At 46.9% G+C, this 15,844-nt stretch overlaps 1 protein-coding gene across 1 annotated transcript in view; it reads right to left on the bottom strand.

Annotated features, from left to right (window-relative positions):
* The window catches only part of RBCK1 (RANBP2-type and C3HC4-type zinc finger containing 1), a 36,859-nt gene that overhangs the window by 15,202 nt on the left and 5,813 nt on the right, over window positions 1-15,844 (bottom strand). The window contains exons 2-9 of the mRNA XM_039364770.1: window positions 12,646-12,840; window positions 11,047-11,146; window positions 9,803-9,851; window positions 8,368-8,512; window positions 5,975-6,068; window positions 5,568-5,766; window positions 3,287-3,438; window positions 1,846-2,019 (exon numbers count right to left, since the gene is read on the bottom strand). Coding sequence (XP_039220704.1) covers window positions 1,846-2,019; window positions 3,287-3,438; window positions 5,568-5,766; window positions 5,975-6,068; window positions 8,368-8,512; window positions 9,803-9,824 — 786 coding nt within the window. The 5' untranslated portion in view covers window positions 9,825-9,851; window positions 11,047-11,146; window positions 12,646-12,840. The remainder of the gene's footprint in view (window positions 1-1,845; window positions 2,020-3,286; window positions 3,439-5,567; window positions 5,767-5,974; window positions 6,069-8,367; window positions 8,513-9,802; window positions 9,852-11,046; window positions 11,147-12,645; window positions 12,841-15,844) is intronic.

The raw sequence follows: 15,844 nt of genomic DNA, 5'->3' as shown, positions 1-15,844 counted from the left end.
AGAGTAGAGTAGAGTAGAGTGAAATAGAAATACTACTTATATACCATGGCAATAGAGTAGAGTAGAGTAGAGTGAAATAGAAATACCACTTATATACCATGGCAATAGAGTAGAGTAGAGTAGAGTAGAGTAGAGTAGAGTAGAGTAGAGTAGAGTAAAGTAGAGTAGAGTAGAGTGAAATAGAAATACTACTTATATACCATGGCAATAGAGTAGAGTAGAGTAGAGTGAAATAGAAATACTACTTATATACCATGGCAATAGAGTAGAGAGTAGAGTGAAATAGAAATACACTTATATACCATGGCAATAGAGTAGAGTAGAGTAGAGTGAGATAGAAATAGCACTTATATACCATGGCATAAGAGTAGAGTAGAGTTAATTAGAGTGAGTATAGTTCAGTAAAAGTAGATTAAGTAGAGTGAAATAGAAATACTACTTATATACCTGGCTAATATAGTAGAGTAGGAGTAGAGTGAATAGAAATACCACTATATACCATGGCAATAGAGTAGAGTAAGAGTTAGAGTAGAGTAGAGTAGGGTAGAGTAGAGTAGAGTAGAGTAGAGTAAATTAGAGTAGAGTAGAAGTGAAATATAAATACTACTATATACCATGGCTATAGAGTAGAGTAGAGTATAGTGAAATAGAAATACTGCTTATATACCATGGCAATAGGGTATAGTAGAGTAGTGAAAATAAAATACCATCTTATATACCATGCAATAGAGTAGAGTATAGTAGAGTAGAGTAAGTAAGTAGAGTAGAGTAGAGTAAAGTAGAGTAGAGTAATTTAATAGAAATACTACTTATATACCATGGCAATAGAGTAGAGTAGAGTAGAGTGAAATAGAAATACTACTTATATACCATGGCAATAGAGTAGAGTAGAGAGTAGAGTAAGTAGAGTAGAGTAGAGTAGTAAGTAAAGTAATAGAGTAGAGTGAAATAGAAATACTACTTATATACCATGCAATAGAGTAGAGTAGAGTAGAGTGAAATAGAAATACCACTTATATACCATGGCAATAGAGTAGAGTAGAGTAGAGTAGAGTAGAGTAGAGTAAAGTAGAGTAGAGTAGAGTGAAATAGAAATACTACTTATATACCATGGCAATAGAGTAGAGTAGAGTAGAGTGAAATAGAAATACCACTTATATACCATGGCAATAGAGTAGAGTAGAGTAGAGTAGAGTAGAGTAGAGTAGAGTAAAGTAGAGTAGAGTAGAGTGAAATAGAAATACTACTTATATACCATGGCAATAGAGTAGAGTAGAGTAGAGTGAAATAGAAATACCACTTATATACCATGGCAATAGAGTAGAGTAGAGTAGAGTAGAGTAGAGTAGAGTAGAGTAAAGTAGAGTAGAGTAGAGTGAAATAGAAATACTACTTATATACCATGGCAATAGAGTAGAGTAGAGTAGAGTAGAGTAAAGCAAAGCAAAGTAGAGTGAAATAAAAATAGCACTTATATACCATGGCAATAGAGTATAGAATAGAGCAGAGTAGAATAGAGTGAAATAGAAATACTACTTATATACCATGGCAATAGAGTAGAGTAGAGTAGAGAGAAATAGAAATAGCCCTTATCTACTGCTTCACAGTGCTTTACAGCCTTCTCCAAGCGGTTTACAGAGTCAGCCTATTGTCCCCCCAACAATCTGGGTCCTCATTTTACCGACCTCGGAAGGATGGAAGGCTGAGTCGACCTTGAGCCAGTCAGGATCAAACTCCCGGCAGTGGACAAAGTCAGCCTGCCACGCTGCATTCTAACCACAGCGCCACCAGGGCTCTTCAGATCAATCCCCCGCCCAGGTGTGGCTGGTAAGCCCCACCCCTCACCTGCTCATACTGGCGTGTGGCTTCCAGATCCCTTTGCAGCCATTCCCGCTCCTCTGCATCCAGCTGATAGCCTTCCGGGATGACGTAATTCAGGGGTCGTTCGCTGCAGCACATTTCGCAGCCGGGACGGGACGGTTTGTTGATAAACGTACAATTCGGGCATTCCCAGCCGACCTAGAAAGCCACCCGGGCGGGTGGGAAAGCAAAGGATTGAGGGGAGACAACAGGGCAGCCCCTCTTAAGAAGAATAGAGTTGGAAGGGACCTTGGAGGTCTTCTAGTCTAACCTCCTGTTTGAGCATAAGAGCCTATGCCACTCCTGACAAATGGCTGTCCAGTCACTTCTTAAAAATCTCACTGATAAGAGCACCCAAATGCTCTGGAGCAGTAGTTCTCGACCTTTCTAATGCCGTGACCCCATAATACAGTTCCCCATGTTGTGGTGACCCCCAAGTGGGTGTGGCCACCAATAAGAGGGAGTAGGACAGCTAGGGAAAAGGGAAAAAAATGGCGGACTGCATTGTTTGGCGACCCCCGTGAAATGGTTATTTGACCCCAAATGGGGTCCCGACCCACAGGTTGAGAACCACTGCTCTGGAGGGAAGCCACTGAATAACAGTTGGAAGGGACTTTGGAGATCCTCTAGTCCAACCCCCTGCTCAGGCAGAAAACCTATACCATTTCGGACAAATGGCTGTCCAGTCTCTTCTTAAAAACTTCCAGTGTTGGAGCATTCAGAACTTTTGGAGGCAGGTGGTTCCACTGGCTAATTGTTCTAACTGTCAGGAAGTTTCTCCTTAGTTCTAGGTTGCTTCTCTCCTTGATGAGTGTCCCTCCGTTGCTTCTTGTCCTGCCTTCAGGCGCTTTGGAGAACAGCTTGACTCCCTCTTCTTTGGGGCAGCCCCTGAGATACTGGAAGACTGCTATCCTGTCCCCCCTCGTCCTTCTCTTCGTTAAACTAGACATACCCAATTCCAGCAACCGTTCCTTGTATGCTTTATCGTCCAGTCCCCTGATCATCTTTGTTGCTCTTCTCTGCACTCTTTCTAGAGTCTCAACATCTTTTTTACATCGTGGTGACCAAAACTGGATGCAGTATTCCAAGTGTGGCCTTACCAAGGCCTTGTAAAGTGGTATTAACACTTCACGTGATCTTGATTCTATCCCTCTCTTAATGCAGCCCAGCACTGTGTTGGCCTTTTTAGCAGCTGCAGCACACGCCTGGCTCATATTTAGGTGATTGTCCACTAGGACTCCGAGGTCCCTCTCACAGTTGCTACTATTGAGCAAGGTACCCCCTATACTATACCTGTACATTTGGTTTTTCTTGCCTAAATTCCAGGGGCCTCCTGGAAAAGCCGTGACCCACATTTGGCTTTTTGTCTCTGTCTCTCATCTTCTTAAATCTCGACCGCGCGCCCCCTTTCTTGCAAGGCTCCTACCTTTGGGGGCTCCATCGGGACGGTCAGCCCAGGGCCGGTGCCTTCCTCGCACACGTCCAGCGTCAGGGAGGGCTCCGTTGGTGTCGAGGAGCCCAAAGAGGCCGAGTCGCCAGTTCCCCGAGGCAGCAGGACCCCTTCTGTAATGCCCAACTCTGATGACAAGTCACAAGGGGGCAAAGGGAGGCCATCAGGAGGGGCTGAGAACTTTAAAATGGAATGTTTGAAAGAGTACCTATGACCCCAATTGAGCCCCAAATTCCTGTCGCTAAACGAGACAGTGGTTGAGTGGATTTTGCCCCATTCTACGACCTTTCTGCTTGTCAGAAGGTCGCAAAAAGGGGATCACGTGATCCCGGCACAGTGCAACCGTCCTAAATACAAGCCAGTGGCCGAGCATCTGAATTTTGATCATATGACCCTGGGATGTGCTACGGTCGTAAGAGTGAAAAATGGTTGTAAGTCACTTTTTTCAGTGTGATTGTAACTTGGAATGGTCACTAACCAAACTGTTGTTAAGTCGAGGACTCCCTGTATAAAGAAGGAAGGAAGGAAGGAAGGAAGGAAGGAAGGAAGGAAGGAAGGAAGGAAGGAAGGAAGGAAGGAAGGAAGGAAGGAAGGAAGGAAGGAAGGAAAAAAGGAAGGAAGGAAAGGAGGGAGGCAGGAAGGAAGAAAGGCAGGCAGGCAGGTAGGCAGGCAGTAAGGTAAGGAAAGAAGGAAGGAAGGAGGGAGGGGAAGGAGAAGGAAGGAAGGGAAGGAAGGGAGGGAGGGAGCAGGCAGGAAGCAGGGAGAAGGAAGGAAGGAAGGAAGGAAGGAAGGAAGGAAGGAAGGAAGGAAGGAAGGAAGGAAGGAAGGAAGGAAGGGAAGGGAAGGAGGGAAGGAAGGGAGGGAGGGCAGGGAAGGCAGGCAGAGGAGGCAGGAGGGAGGAAGGAAGGAAGAAGGAAGGAGGGAGGGAGGGAGGAAGGAAGGAAAAGGAAGGAAGAAGGGGAGAGGAAGGAAGGGCAGGCAGGCAGGCAGGGGGGGGAAGGAAGGAAGGAAGGAAGGAAGGAAGGAAAGGAAGGAAGGAAGGAAGGAAAAAGGAAGAAAGGAGGCAGGAAGGAAGGAGGAGGCAGGCAGGCAGGCAGGAAGTAAGTAAGGAAAGAAGGAAGGAAAGGAGGGAGGGAGGAAGGAAGGAAGGAAGGAAGGAAGGAAGGAAGGGAGGAGGAAGGAAAGGAGGAAGGAAGGAAGGAAGGAAGGAAGGAAGGAAGGAAGAAAAGGAGGGAGGCAGGAAGGAAGGGAGGCAGGCAGGCAGGCAGGCAGGGGGAGAGGAAGGAAGGAAGGAAGGAAGGAAGGAAGGAAGGAAGGAAGGAAGGAAGGAAGGAAGGAAAAAAGGAAGGAAGAAAAGGAGGGAGGCAGGAAGGAAGGGAGGCAGGCAGGCAGGCAGGAAGTAAGTAAGGAAAGAAGGAAGGAAGGAAGGAAGGAAGGAAGGAAGGAAGGAAGGAAGGAAGGGAGGGAGGGAGGGAGGGAGGGAGGGAGGGAGGAAGAAAGGTAGGAAGGCAGGTAGGGAGGGAGGAAAGAAGGAAAGGAAAGGAGGGAGGGAGGCAGGAAGGAAGGAAGGGAGGGAGGGAGGGAGGGAGGGAGGAAGAAAGGTAGGAAGGCAGGTAGGGAGGGAGGAAAGAAGGAAAGGAAAGGAGGGAGGGAGGCAGGAAGGAAGGGAAGAAGGAAAGGAGGGAGGGAGGAAGGGAGACAGGCAGGCGGGCAGGAAGGAAGATGGATGAATGGTGAAAGGAAGGAAGGAAGGAAAGAAAGAAAGTAAGAAAGAAGATGGATGGATGATGAAAAGAAGGATTGAGGAAGGAAGGGTGGAAGGAAAGAAAGGAAAGAGGATGAATGGTAAAAGGAAAGAAGGAAGGAAGAAATGGGAAAAGAAAGAAAGAGAGGGAGTGAGGAAGAATCAGCCCACATTGATGGCTATTCGCAGCATCCCACAGTCACGTGACCAAACTTTACAACATCTTTGCTGAAAACCGATATCTGCTTCCACTTTTTGGCAAAACCCTGGCCAGAACAAGCCACCGGTTCACTTAGTGACTACAGCATTCACTTAACAACCGCGGGGATTCCCTTACTGACCTCTGTGAAAGAAGACCCTAAAACTGGGACGATCACGTGACCGACCCACTTTACGACTGTCACGAGCCACGGTCCTCATGGAGGACCACCTGCAGCTGGGTCCTTCCAGTCCCCCTGCAGCCCACCCACCCACCCACCCACCCACTTTCGGTGCCACTGGGGACCCGCTCACCTTCCAGCTGCCTGCGTTCGTGGTCCAGCTTCGCCGTTTCTTTGTTCAGCTTCTTGGCCTTGGCGGACAGTAAGTAGAGGTAGGCCTGGTCGCCGTCCCGCTGGATGCCTTGGTAGTGGAGGGTCTCGTGGTCCTGCGGCAGCCTCCGTCCAATCACCCACCTCTGGATGCTGGGAGGGAAGCCATAATGGAGGTGCACCTGCTCAAGGAGACAAAAGGCAGCTGTAGGAAACACACACCTCCCCGAGACGTCTGCCTCTACTTCCCCATTGTTGGCATGGTGACTCCCTGACTTCTCCTGAAAAGGGACAGGATTTGGAATTCCAGGCAGATCCCTTCCTTAGATGGCGTCCCTTGTCCTCCAACCGCACCCAACTTTCACCTCAAATGTGCCCGGCGGTTCGTACCATGTCTTTGAGGGAAGCCATCGTCATGGAAGGTTGGACCTTCAGAAAGATGGGGTGGGTGACCATCTGGGCGTCTTCCACGCCCACCCAGAGCCTGGAAGAAAGGAGAGGCACCATGAGAAGGTCCCTCGCCAGGTCTGACCCCAAAACTCACTGCCTTCTCCATGCCAAGGTCAGAGGTCGTCGTCTCAAGGTTCTTCTTCTGAGTCCATTCGTGTTCCGGAACGTTTTTCCTCCATCCCAAAGGTGCTTTTTCACGAAACAGCTGGGCTTTCTTGTTTATCTTTGACAAAGTGTATAGGGTTTCCTGCCTGAGCAGGGGGTGGGACTAGATGACCTCCAAGATCCCTTCCAACTCGATGATGATGATGATTATATTATTATTGTGGATCATTGCGCAGTCAGCCAGATGTTCAGACTGGATTTGGCATTTTGTCTACCTATCGAGTCCTTACCCAGGACCTGGGATAGGCAGATGTGGATGTTTGATGGTATTACAGGTATCGTCGCAGGATGGAAGCAGTTCCTAATAAGGCCGCCTTTTGCAATTGACTAATAGCAAATTTGTCAATGCCAATGGTGTTCAAGTGGTGCTCCAGTTGTTTTGGGATTGCACCCAAGGAGCCTATGACTATTGGTACTACCCTTGCTTGCTTTTGCCACAGTCTTTCTATTTCTATTTGTAGGTCTTTGTATTTTGTTATCTTCTCCAGTTCTTTCTCGTCTATTCTGCCGTCTCCAGGCACTGCCACATCCACTATCCAGACTTTTTTGTCTTTCTTATCGACAATTGTTAAGTCTGGGGTGTTATGTTGCAGGTGCTTTTCTCTTTGAATTCTGAAGTCCCAGAGCAGTTTATCATTTTCTATGACTTTCTCTATTTTATGATCCCACCAGTTTTTGCTTACAGGCAAATGATATTTTTGCAGCCTTAAGGACAAATGCATATAAAGTCAAAATTGAGAAGACAGCAACAGACAGTAAGTGCCGCCTATGCAAAGAAGCTGAAGAAACAGTGGACCATCTGGTAAGCTGTTGCAAAAAGATTCAAGCAGCGGCATGACAAAGTAGCAACAATGGTGCATTGGAAGATCTGCAAAAAATATCATTTGCCTGTAAGCAAAAACTGGTATTATGGATCATCGCACAGTCAGCCAGATGTTCAGACTGGATTTGGCATTTTCTCTACCTATCGAGTCCTTACCTAGGACCTGGGATATTATTATGATGATGATGATGATGATGATGATGATTATTATTATTATTATTATTATTATTATTATTATTATTAAATTGAACAGCCCTCCCTCAACGGGGGGGGAATACGACATCATCTATCTAGCAACAAAGATGATCAGGAGGCTGGAGGCTAAAACATACGAAGAACGGTTGCTGGAATTGGGTGTCTCTAGTGTAATGAAGATAAGGACGAGGGGGGACATGATAGCAGTGTACCAGTATCTCAGGGGCTGCCCCAAAGAAGAGGGAGTCAAGCTGTTCTCCAAAGTGCCTGAAGGCAGGACAAGAAGCAATGGACGGAAACTCATCAAGGAGAGAAGCAACCTGGAACTAAGGAGAAACTTCCTGACAGTGAGAACAATTAACCAGTGGAACAACCTGCCTCCAGAAGCTGCGAATGCTCCAACACTGGAAGTTTTTAAGAAGAGACTGGGCAGCCATTTGTCCGAAATGGTATAGGGTTTCCTGCCTGAGCAGGGGTTGGACTAGATGACCTCCAAGGTCCCTTCCAACATTATTATTATTACTATTACTATCATTATCATCACCATCATCATCATCTCCGGTCTACCACAAAATCCTTTCAGCAGGTCCAAGAAAGCTCCACACCCATTTGCACCACTCAGGTGACTCTGAGGACACAGATAAACTTCCAGGTGGCCTCAACGACTCTCTAGGGGTCTTCAAACTTGGCAACTTTAAGACTTGTGAACTTCAACTCCCAGAATTCCTGAGCCGGCATGGCTCAGCTTGGAAACCTCTCCCTTTCCCCTCAGCGTGGCTGGCTCAGGAATTCTGGGAGTTGAAGTCCACCAGTCATAAAAGAGCCAAGGTTGCCTATCCCTGCTCAAATGCCAGAATTTTGATCACGTGACCGCGAGGAAAAATATTTAAAATATTTAAACCAGGGTTCTTTAAATTTGGCCCCCTCATGATTCCTGGACTTCAACTCCCAGAATTCCTGAGCCAGCATGGGGGAACTATGGCCGCCTCATGACTCGTGGACTTCAACTCCCAGAATGCCTGAGCCAGCATGGCTGAGCTTGGAAACCTCTCCCTTTCCCCTCAGCATGGCTGGCTCAGGAATTCTGGGAGTTGAAGTCCACCAGTCATAAAAGAGCCGAGGTGGCCTACCCCTGGTCCTAGAGCATCACCTGATGTCGTGTTCCGGATAGGCATCTGGTTCCAGCTGCACCCTGACGGGGACACGGCGCTCAGCCAGCCAGAGGGCGCAGCGCTGGGCGATCTCTTCCTCCCCGTCGCGGATCGCCTCCGCCAGCCTCAGGGCTTGCTGCTCAGCTGAGGAGGAGAGGAGACAATTTGGCTGTGGAACTCCTTGCCACACAATGCCGCTCCGCCCCCTGGGAGCCATTTCTGTATGCAGGTGCCGATGACTGCACCTCGAGCTCCACTATGGGAGATATCCAGGCACAGGAGCCCCCAACGGGCTTAGGAATGTCACCACCCAAATGCCAAGCTTGAGCCTGTTTCTTTAGGCCCATTCTGTGTTTGGGGAGGGAAAGGCAGATTGGGGTAGTAATTCTAGACCTCCCTTTGGCGGTGGTGGGGGGGGCACAGAGGGAGGCTCAGTCAATTTCACTGTATACATGTTATACTTTGATAATAAAGGGCGTATTATTATTATTATTATTAAAGCCGATTGGGTGACTTTGGGACTATCATCAGGAGACAGTGAGTTCTAGGAGGGAGGGAGGAAGCAAAGAAGGAAGGAATGGGGAAGGAAGGAAGGAAGGAAGGAAGGAAGGAAGGAAGGAAAAGAGAGAGAGAGGGAAAGGAAGAAAGAAGGGAGGGAGGGGAGGAAGGGTGGAAGCAAGGAAGGAACGAAGGGGTAGGAAGGAAGAAAGGAGAGAGAGAGAGAGAAGAAGAAAGAAGGGATGGAAAGAGGGCGGGAGGAAGGAAGGAAAAAGGGGAAGAAAGGAAGGTAGGAAGGAGAGGGAAAGGAAGAAAGGAGGGAGGGAAGGAAGGGGAGATAAAGGAGGGAGGAAGGAAGGAAGAAAGATAAAGGGAAGGAAGGAAGGAAGAGAGAGAGAAAGGAATAAAGAAGCGAGGGAGAGAAGGAGGGGAGGGAGGGAGGAAGAAAAAAGGAGGAAGGAGAGAGAGAAAGGAAGAAAGGAGGGAGGGAGAGGAGGGAAGGAGGGGAGGAAGGAAGGGGGAAGGAAGGAAGGAAGGAAGGCAGGCAGGCAGGAAGGGAAGGAAGGAAGGAAGGAAGGAAGGGAAGGAAGGAAGGAAGGAAGGAAGGAAGGAAGGAAGGAAGGAAGGAAGGAAGGAAGGAAGGAAGGAAGGAAGGAAGGAAGGAAGGTGTTGCCAATACTTTAGGGACCTGTCCAGGTAATGATCAGGAATCAAGACTGACCTGAAGGCTCAAAGGGAAAAAAAACAAGTCTTTTTAGGCTCTTTTAAAATATGCATTTTTACAGTATTGGCCAATGGGAAGAAAAATCCCCAGAGACCTTATTTCTGCTCCATTTCAGCAAGGAGCGTCCAGAAGACCGTCCTGACTGCCATTTCAGTTTCTTTTGCTCACCTGCCCACCTGTTGGATGCCCACCCCATTCACCTGCAAACTCACCTTTCCTTATTGCCTCCTCCATCAGCCACACGTTCAGCCACGGGGACTCCTGAAACAAAGAGAAGAAGGAGCCGTGAGGATGGGCAGGACTGACCCAACCCCAACCCCAACCCCAACCCCATCCTCACGAACAAGGCTTTCCAGCCCCAAGGAATTTTGGTACCAGGTGCCCCAACACTGGAAGTTTTGAAGAAAGGACTAGAATGGGATAGGATCTCCTACTTGAGCAGGGGGCTGGACAAGAAGAGCAACGAAGATGATCAGGGGACTGGAGGCTAAAACATATAAGGAACGGTTGCTGGAATTGGGCATGTCTAGTTTAATGAAGAGAAGGACGAGGGAGGACATGATAGCAGTCTTCCAGTATCTCAGGGGCTGCCCCAAAGAAGAGGGAGTCAAGCTCTTCTCCAAGGCGCCTGAAGGCAGAACAAGAAGCAACGGATGGAAACTAACCAAGGAGAGAAGCAACCTTGGAACTAAGGAGGAATTTCCTGACAGTTAGAACAATTAACCAGTGGAACTACCTGCCTCCAGAAGCGGTGAATGCTCCAACACTGGAAGTTTTTAAGAAGAGACTGGACAGCCATTTGTCTGAAATGGTATAGGGTTACCTGCCTGAGCAGGGGGTTGGACTAGATGACCTCCAAGGTCCCTTCCAACTCCTATTCTATTCTGTTCTGTTCTGTTCTATTCTGTATTTCTATTCTATATTTTCTATTCTATTCTACTCTACTTTATTCCATATTTTCTATTCTATATTTCTATTCTACATTTCTATTCTATTCTACAATCTATTCTACAATCTCTTCTATTCCTGTTCCCATTCCTATTTCTTTTTATTTTCTATTTCCTTTCCCTTCCCTTCCATTCTATATTTGTATTCCATTCCATTCCATTCTATTCCAATTCCGATTCCTATTTCCCTTCCCTTCCATTCTACCTCCAGGGTCCCTTCCATGTCTGTTTTGTTGTCGTTGTCGTTGTTGTTGCTGCTGTTGTTGTTGTAAAGCGACTCTAGGAGATGGGTAGACTTCAAGTCCCAGAATTCCCCAGGAGCAAAGCTGGCTGGGGAATTCTGGGAGTTGAAGTCCACCTACCTTAAAGTCACCCAAGATTGAGAAACACTGCTCTATTCTAGTTGTATCCTGTCCCATCCCATCCCATCCTGCAATTTAGGCCCCAAGGCGACTTTTCTGCTGAGGGCAGGGATCCAGTGGAAAGCATCTTCAAGAAAACAGCCTTACCTCTTCTCTGGGTCACTACTTCCCCAGCTGACCCAAAGCGTTTTCCGACATTGAACGAGAATCTCTTCCTTCCAGCAACTTCAATCCACGTTTCTGCGTTCTGAAAGAGGAGAAAACCCATCTGGATTTCGTCTGAACATCCTTCCAGGTGTTAGTCCTTGACTTATGACCGTAAGGGACACTTGTGACACTTGTAACCCCTGAAAGGACGGTTATGGGACTCATGCTGGTCATTAAGCAGGTCATCATGTGACCGACCTAATTTTATGACCTTTTTGTGCAGGTTGTTAAGAGAAGCGGTGAATGCTCCAACACTGGAAGTCTTTAAGAAGAGACTGGACAGACCTTTGTCTGAAATGGTATAGGGTTTCCTGCCTGAGCAGGGGGTTGGACTAGATGACCTCCAAGGTCCCTTCCAACATCATCATCATCATCATTATTATTATTATTATATTATTATTATCATCATCATTATTATTATATTACTACTACTACTACTACTACTACTGTGGACATTTAAGTGAACCTATTGTCCACAATGGGCATTTTTGGATGGAAATTGAAAGTAAATGTCCATTTCCATCAAAGAAGTTCATAAATCAGGGTCATGTGACTGCAGGACACTGCACAAGGGGCGTTTTTGGCCCCCAAACAGCAACTCAATGCGGGTTCATGGCAAAGAAGTTGTAAATTGTGGTTGTGTAACTCTGGGATGCTGCAAATGCATGTAAATATGGGCCAGCTGCCATGTGCCCAAATGACACGGTGGGAAAAACTGTCAGGACTTTGAATCTGGATTGTAAGTGCCTTTGGGGAGGGGGGGTCTGTTGTAACTCCAAACAGCCACCAAGTAACCACTCCTTAGTAGATGACTACCTGTATTATATTCTCAAGTTCCTTTGCTGAAGTTTAAACAGGCCTGGTTCCTTCCTGGTGTCTTCAGAGGCCTTAGAGCAGGGGTGGCAACTATGTACCCCTTTATGACCTGTGGACCAACTCCCAGAATTCCTGAGCCAGCCATGCTGTTGGCCTGTCCCCTTAAGACAGGAGTGGGCAACTATGGGCTCTTTACAACCTGTGGACTTCAATTCCCAGAATTCCTGAGCCAGCCATGCTGTTGGCCTGTCCCTTTAAGACAGGGGTGGGTAACTATGGGCTCTTTACGACCTGTGGACTTCAACTCCCAGAATTCCTGCGCCAGCCATCATGGCTGAACTCCACAGGTGGTAAATTGCTTACTTCTGCTTTTTGAGGATTGAAATGAGTTTTGCCCCATTTTATGACCTTTCCTGCCACCGTCGTTAAGTGAATCACTACTTTGGTTCAGTTAAGAACATGGCTGTTAAGCGAATCCAGCTTTCCCATTGACTTTACAGGTCAGATGGTCGCAAAAGGGAATCACAGGACGCTGCAACCGTCGTACGCTCATGCCAGTTGCCAAGCCTTTGAATTTTGATCCTATGATCGCGGGGATGCTGCGATGGCCGTTAAGCGTGAAACAACTTTTTTCCAGTGCCGTCATAACTTCAAACGGTCACTAAACAAGCAGTGATCAGTTTCAGGGCTATCTAGATTTGCTGTCACGGCGCTTCTCTTCACCTGTTTCAGACGCTCCGAATCCTCTTTAAAAGGCTGATGCCCAAAATTGAACCCAGGACTCGAGGCGGTCGAAACTCCAGGCAAGCACAACTTTGCACTTCCTCCACCTTGTGACTTCCGTTGTTTCAGCCTCAAACGGCATTTGGTGCAGCTGCCGCCCAGCCGTGACTCATCTTGAGTGGCGAGACTTCCAATCTGTAAGGAGAAGAAAGCAACGAGGAATTAGAGGGGATGGAAACCCACTATAGATAGACCTCGATTTACGACGGTTCGTTTAATGACTGTTTGGAGTCACAACGGCTCTGTAAAAGTGACTGATGACTGTTCCCCCCCCCCTTTATAACCAGAGCAGCATCCCGGTCACATGAGCCAACTTTTCTGTTGCTAAAGCAAGACAGCTGTTTTTTGCCCCGCTTTACGACCTTCCTTGCCACGCTGTTAAGTGAATCCCTTTTGTTCAATTATGAACATGGTGGTTAAGGGACTCTGGTTCTCCCCATTGACTTTGCTAGTCAGAAGGCCACAGAAGGGGATTAAGTGCCTCCGGGAGACCACAGTGACGGTCATAAATGTGAGTCAACTGCCAATCGTCTGAATTTTGATAACGGGACCACAGGGATGCTGCAAGAGCCACAAGGGTAAAAGATTTTAAGTCGTTTTTTTTTCAGTGCTGTTGTAACTTTGAACGGTCACTAAATGAACTGTTGTAAGTCAAGGACTAGCTGTATACAGAGAGCAAATCTTGCTCGGGCGTCTAGCCCTGATGATGTTACTTAGTTGGGTCATGAGACGTCTGCAAGAAAACAACCCAGCTCAGAGAGCCCCAAGGGACCCCACAGTCTTCCTCCTCCTCCTCCTCCTCATACCCCCTCCCCCTCCTTCTTCCTGCAACCCCCACTCCCTTCTAGCCCTGATGATGTTACCTAATTGGGTCATGAAATGTCTTCAAGAAATCAACCCAGCTCAGAGAGCACCAGGGACCCCACAGTCTTCTTCCTCCTCCTCATACCCCCTCCCCCTCCTCCTCATACCCCCTCCCCCTCCTCCTTCCTGCAACCCCCACTCCCTTCTAGCCCTGATGATGTTACCTATTTGGGTGATGAAACGTCTGCAAGAAAACAAGCAAGCTCTGAGACCATCAAGGGTCCCACAGTCCTCCTCCCCCTTCTCTTCCTCCTCTTCCTCCTCCTCCTCTCCACACACCCCACTCCCTCCTAGCACTGATGATGTTATCTAGTTGGGTCATGAAACGTCTGCAAGAAAACCACCCAGCTCAAAGAGCATCAGGGACCCCACAGTCCTCTGTCGTCGTCTCCTCCTCCTCCTCCTCCTCCTCCTCCTCCTCCTCCTCCTCCCTGCAACCCCCACTCCCTTTTAGCCCTGATGATGTTACCTAGTTGGGTCATGAAACGTCTGCAAGAAAACCACCAAGCTCAGAGAGCACCAGGGATCCCACAGTCCTCCTCCTCCTCCTCCTCTGCATACCCTGCTCCCTTCTAGCTCTGAGGATATTAAGTTGGCCACCCAGTTGTTAAGTAAATCCGGCTTCCCCATTGACTTAGCTCGTCAGAAGGTCGCAAAAGGGGATCACATGACCCTGGGGGACGCTGCAACCGTCCTAAGTACATGTCAGTTGCCAAGCTGCAAATTTTGATCACGTGAGCATGGGGATGCTGCAAGGCTTGTGTGAAAAACAGTCATGCCACTTTTTTTCCAGGGCCACTGTAACTTCCAACAGTCACTAAACGAACTGTTGTAAGTAGAGGACTGCCTGAAAATCTCTTCTGAAAGGTCCCTGGCACTACAACTCAAGTGTGTTCCATAGTGTTAGAGAAGGACACAAGCACACCAACTGATCCTCCCTCAGGGATGAACGAAAAGAAAATTTTAAAAAATTGCTCCCAAGGAACATCGGCGATCAACCTTTAATGATAAAACTCTTTTTATATTCTTTTATTATTTTGAGAAAGCCGCCTAGAGTTACTGAAAGTGAGTTGGTGGCCGTATAAATTCTCTAAATAAAGACAGCCGTTTGTCTGAAATGGTAGGGTTTCCTGCCTGAGCAGGGGGTTGGACTAGATGACCTCTAAGGTCCCTTCCAACTTTATTATCTGTATGATGATGATGATGATGATGATGATGATGATAAAATGAATTGCAAGCTGAAGTTTCCAAGCCAACAGCTGTTGGGAGAAGATTTAGTTTCCAGCTAAACCTGAAGCACACAAAACCCCGGACACAAATGTACAATTACACAATACGACTTTGCACCTTTTCTCCTGGTGCAAAAACGGAGGCCTTTCTCTGAGAAAGTTTTGTTTTTCAGAATCCAACGTTAAAAAAAACATCCCTCAAGTTGATGGTCAGCTGGTTCTTTTCATAAACTGTTTGCAAGTACTTAGTATAAAGAGTCAACAGTTATACCAGGAAATGTCTAACAGAAGAAAACCACACCCGGATTACGGAACTGAAAAAAAGAAGTTTTATTTTATAAGTTTGAAGTCGATAAGGCACATAGAAATTCATACAGTTAGACTCCATTCAAAACAAACAATAAAAAAACCAAGGAGATTCCATTCTGTTCTATTCCATTCTATTCTACAATCAGTTTATTCTATTCTATTCTGTTCTGTTCTACTCTATTCTACATTATAGTCTATTCTACAATTTGTTTATTCTATTATTTTCTATTCTATATTCTCTATTCTATTTTATTCTCATTCTACTCTACTCTATTCTATTCTATTCTATTCTATTGTATCCTATCTTATTCCATTCTATTCTATTCTATTCTATTCTATTCTATTCTATTCTATTCTATTCTATTATTTTCTATTTTCTATATTCTATTCCAGGGCTTTTCAACCTTTTCACCCATTGTACCACTTTTAGGATATGACAACATCCGAGGACCACCAGTCGCCTAGCAAGGTATCAAAAATTTGATGACCAAAAAAAAAAAAAAGGAAAAAAAGTGATGAAGTACAGGTAGTCCTCGACTTACAACAGTTCGCTTAGTGACTGTTCGAAGTGACAGTGGCCCTGAAAAAAGTGCCCCCCAAGCCACAGCCGAGCAAGACGCCTGCCTGCCCACCCGGCGGCACTCTTCCTCCTGTCCGAGGTTTTCATTGTTGTGAGCATTTCTGTTGAGGATTGACAGTGGGGGTGGGGTGGGGGGTGTTTGGTTTTTATTCCCCCC

Source organism: Crotalus tigris, unplaced genomic scaffold (genome assembly GCF_016545835.1).
Source record: "Crotalus tigris isolate CLP2741 ecotype Arizona unplaced genomic scaffold, ASM1654583v1 scf7180000019844.519500, whole genome shotgun sequence".
In the NCBI taxonomy this organism is placed as follows: domain Eukaryota; kingdom Metazoa; phylum Chordata; class Lepidosauria; order Squamata; family Viperidae; genus Crotalus; species Crotalus tigris.
Note: the sequence above shows the minus strand (reverse complement) of the source record. Positions and strands in the feature narration are given on the sequence as shown.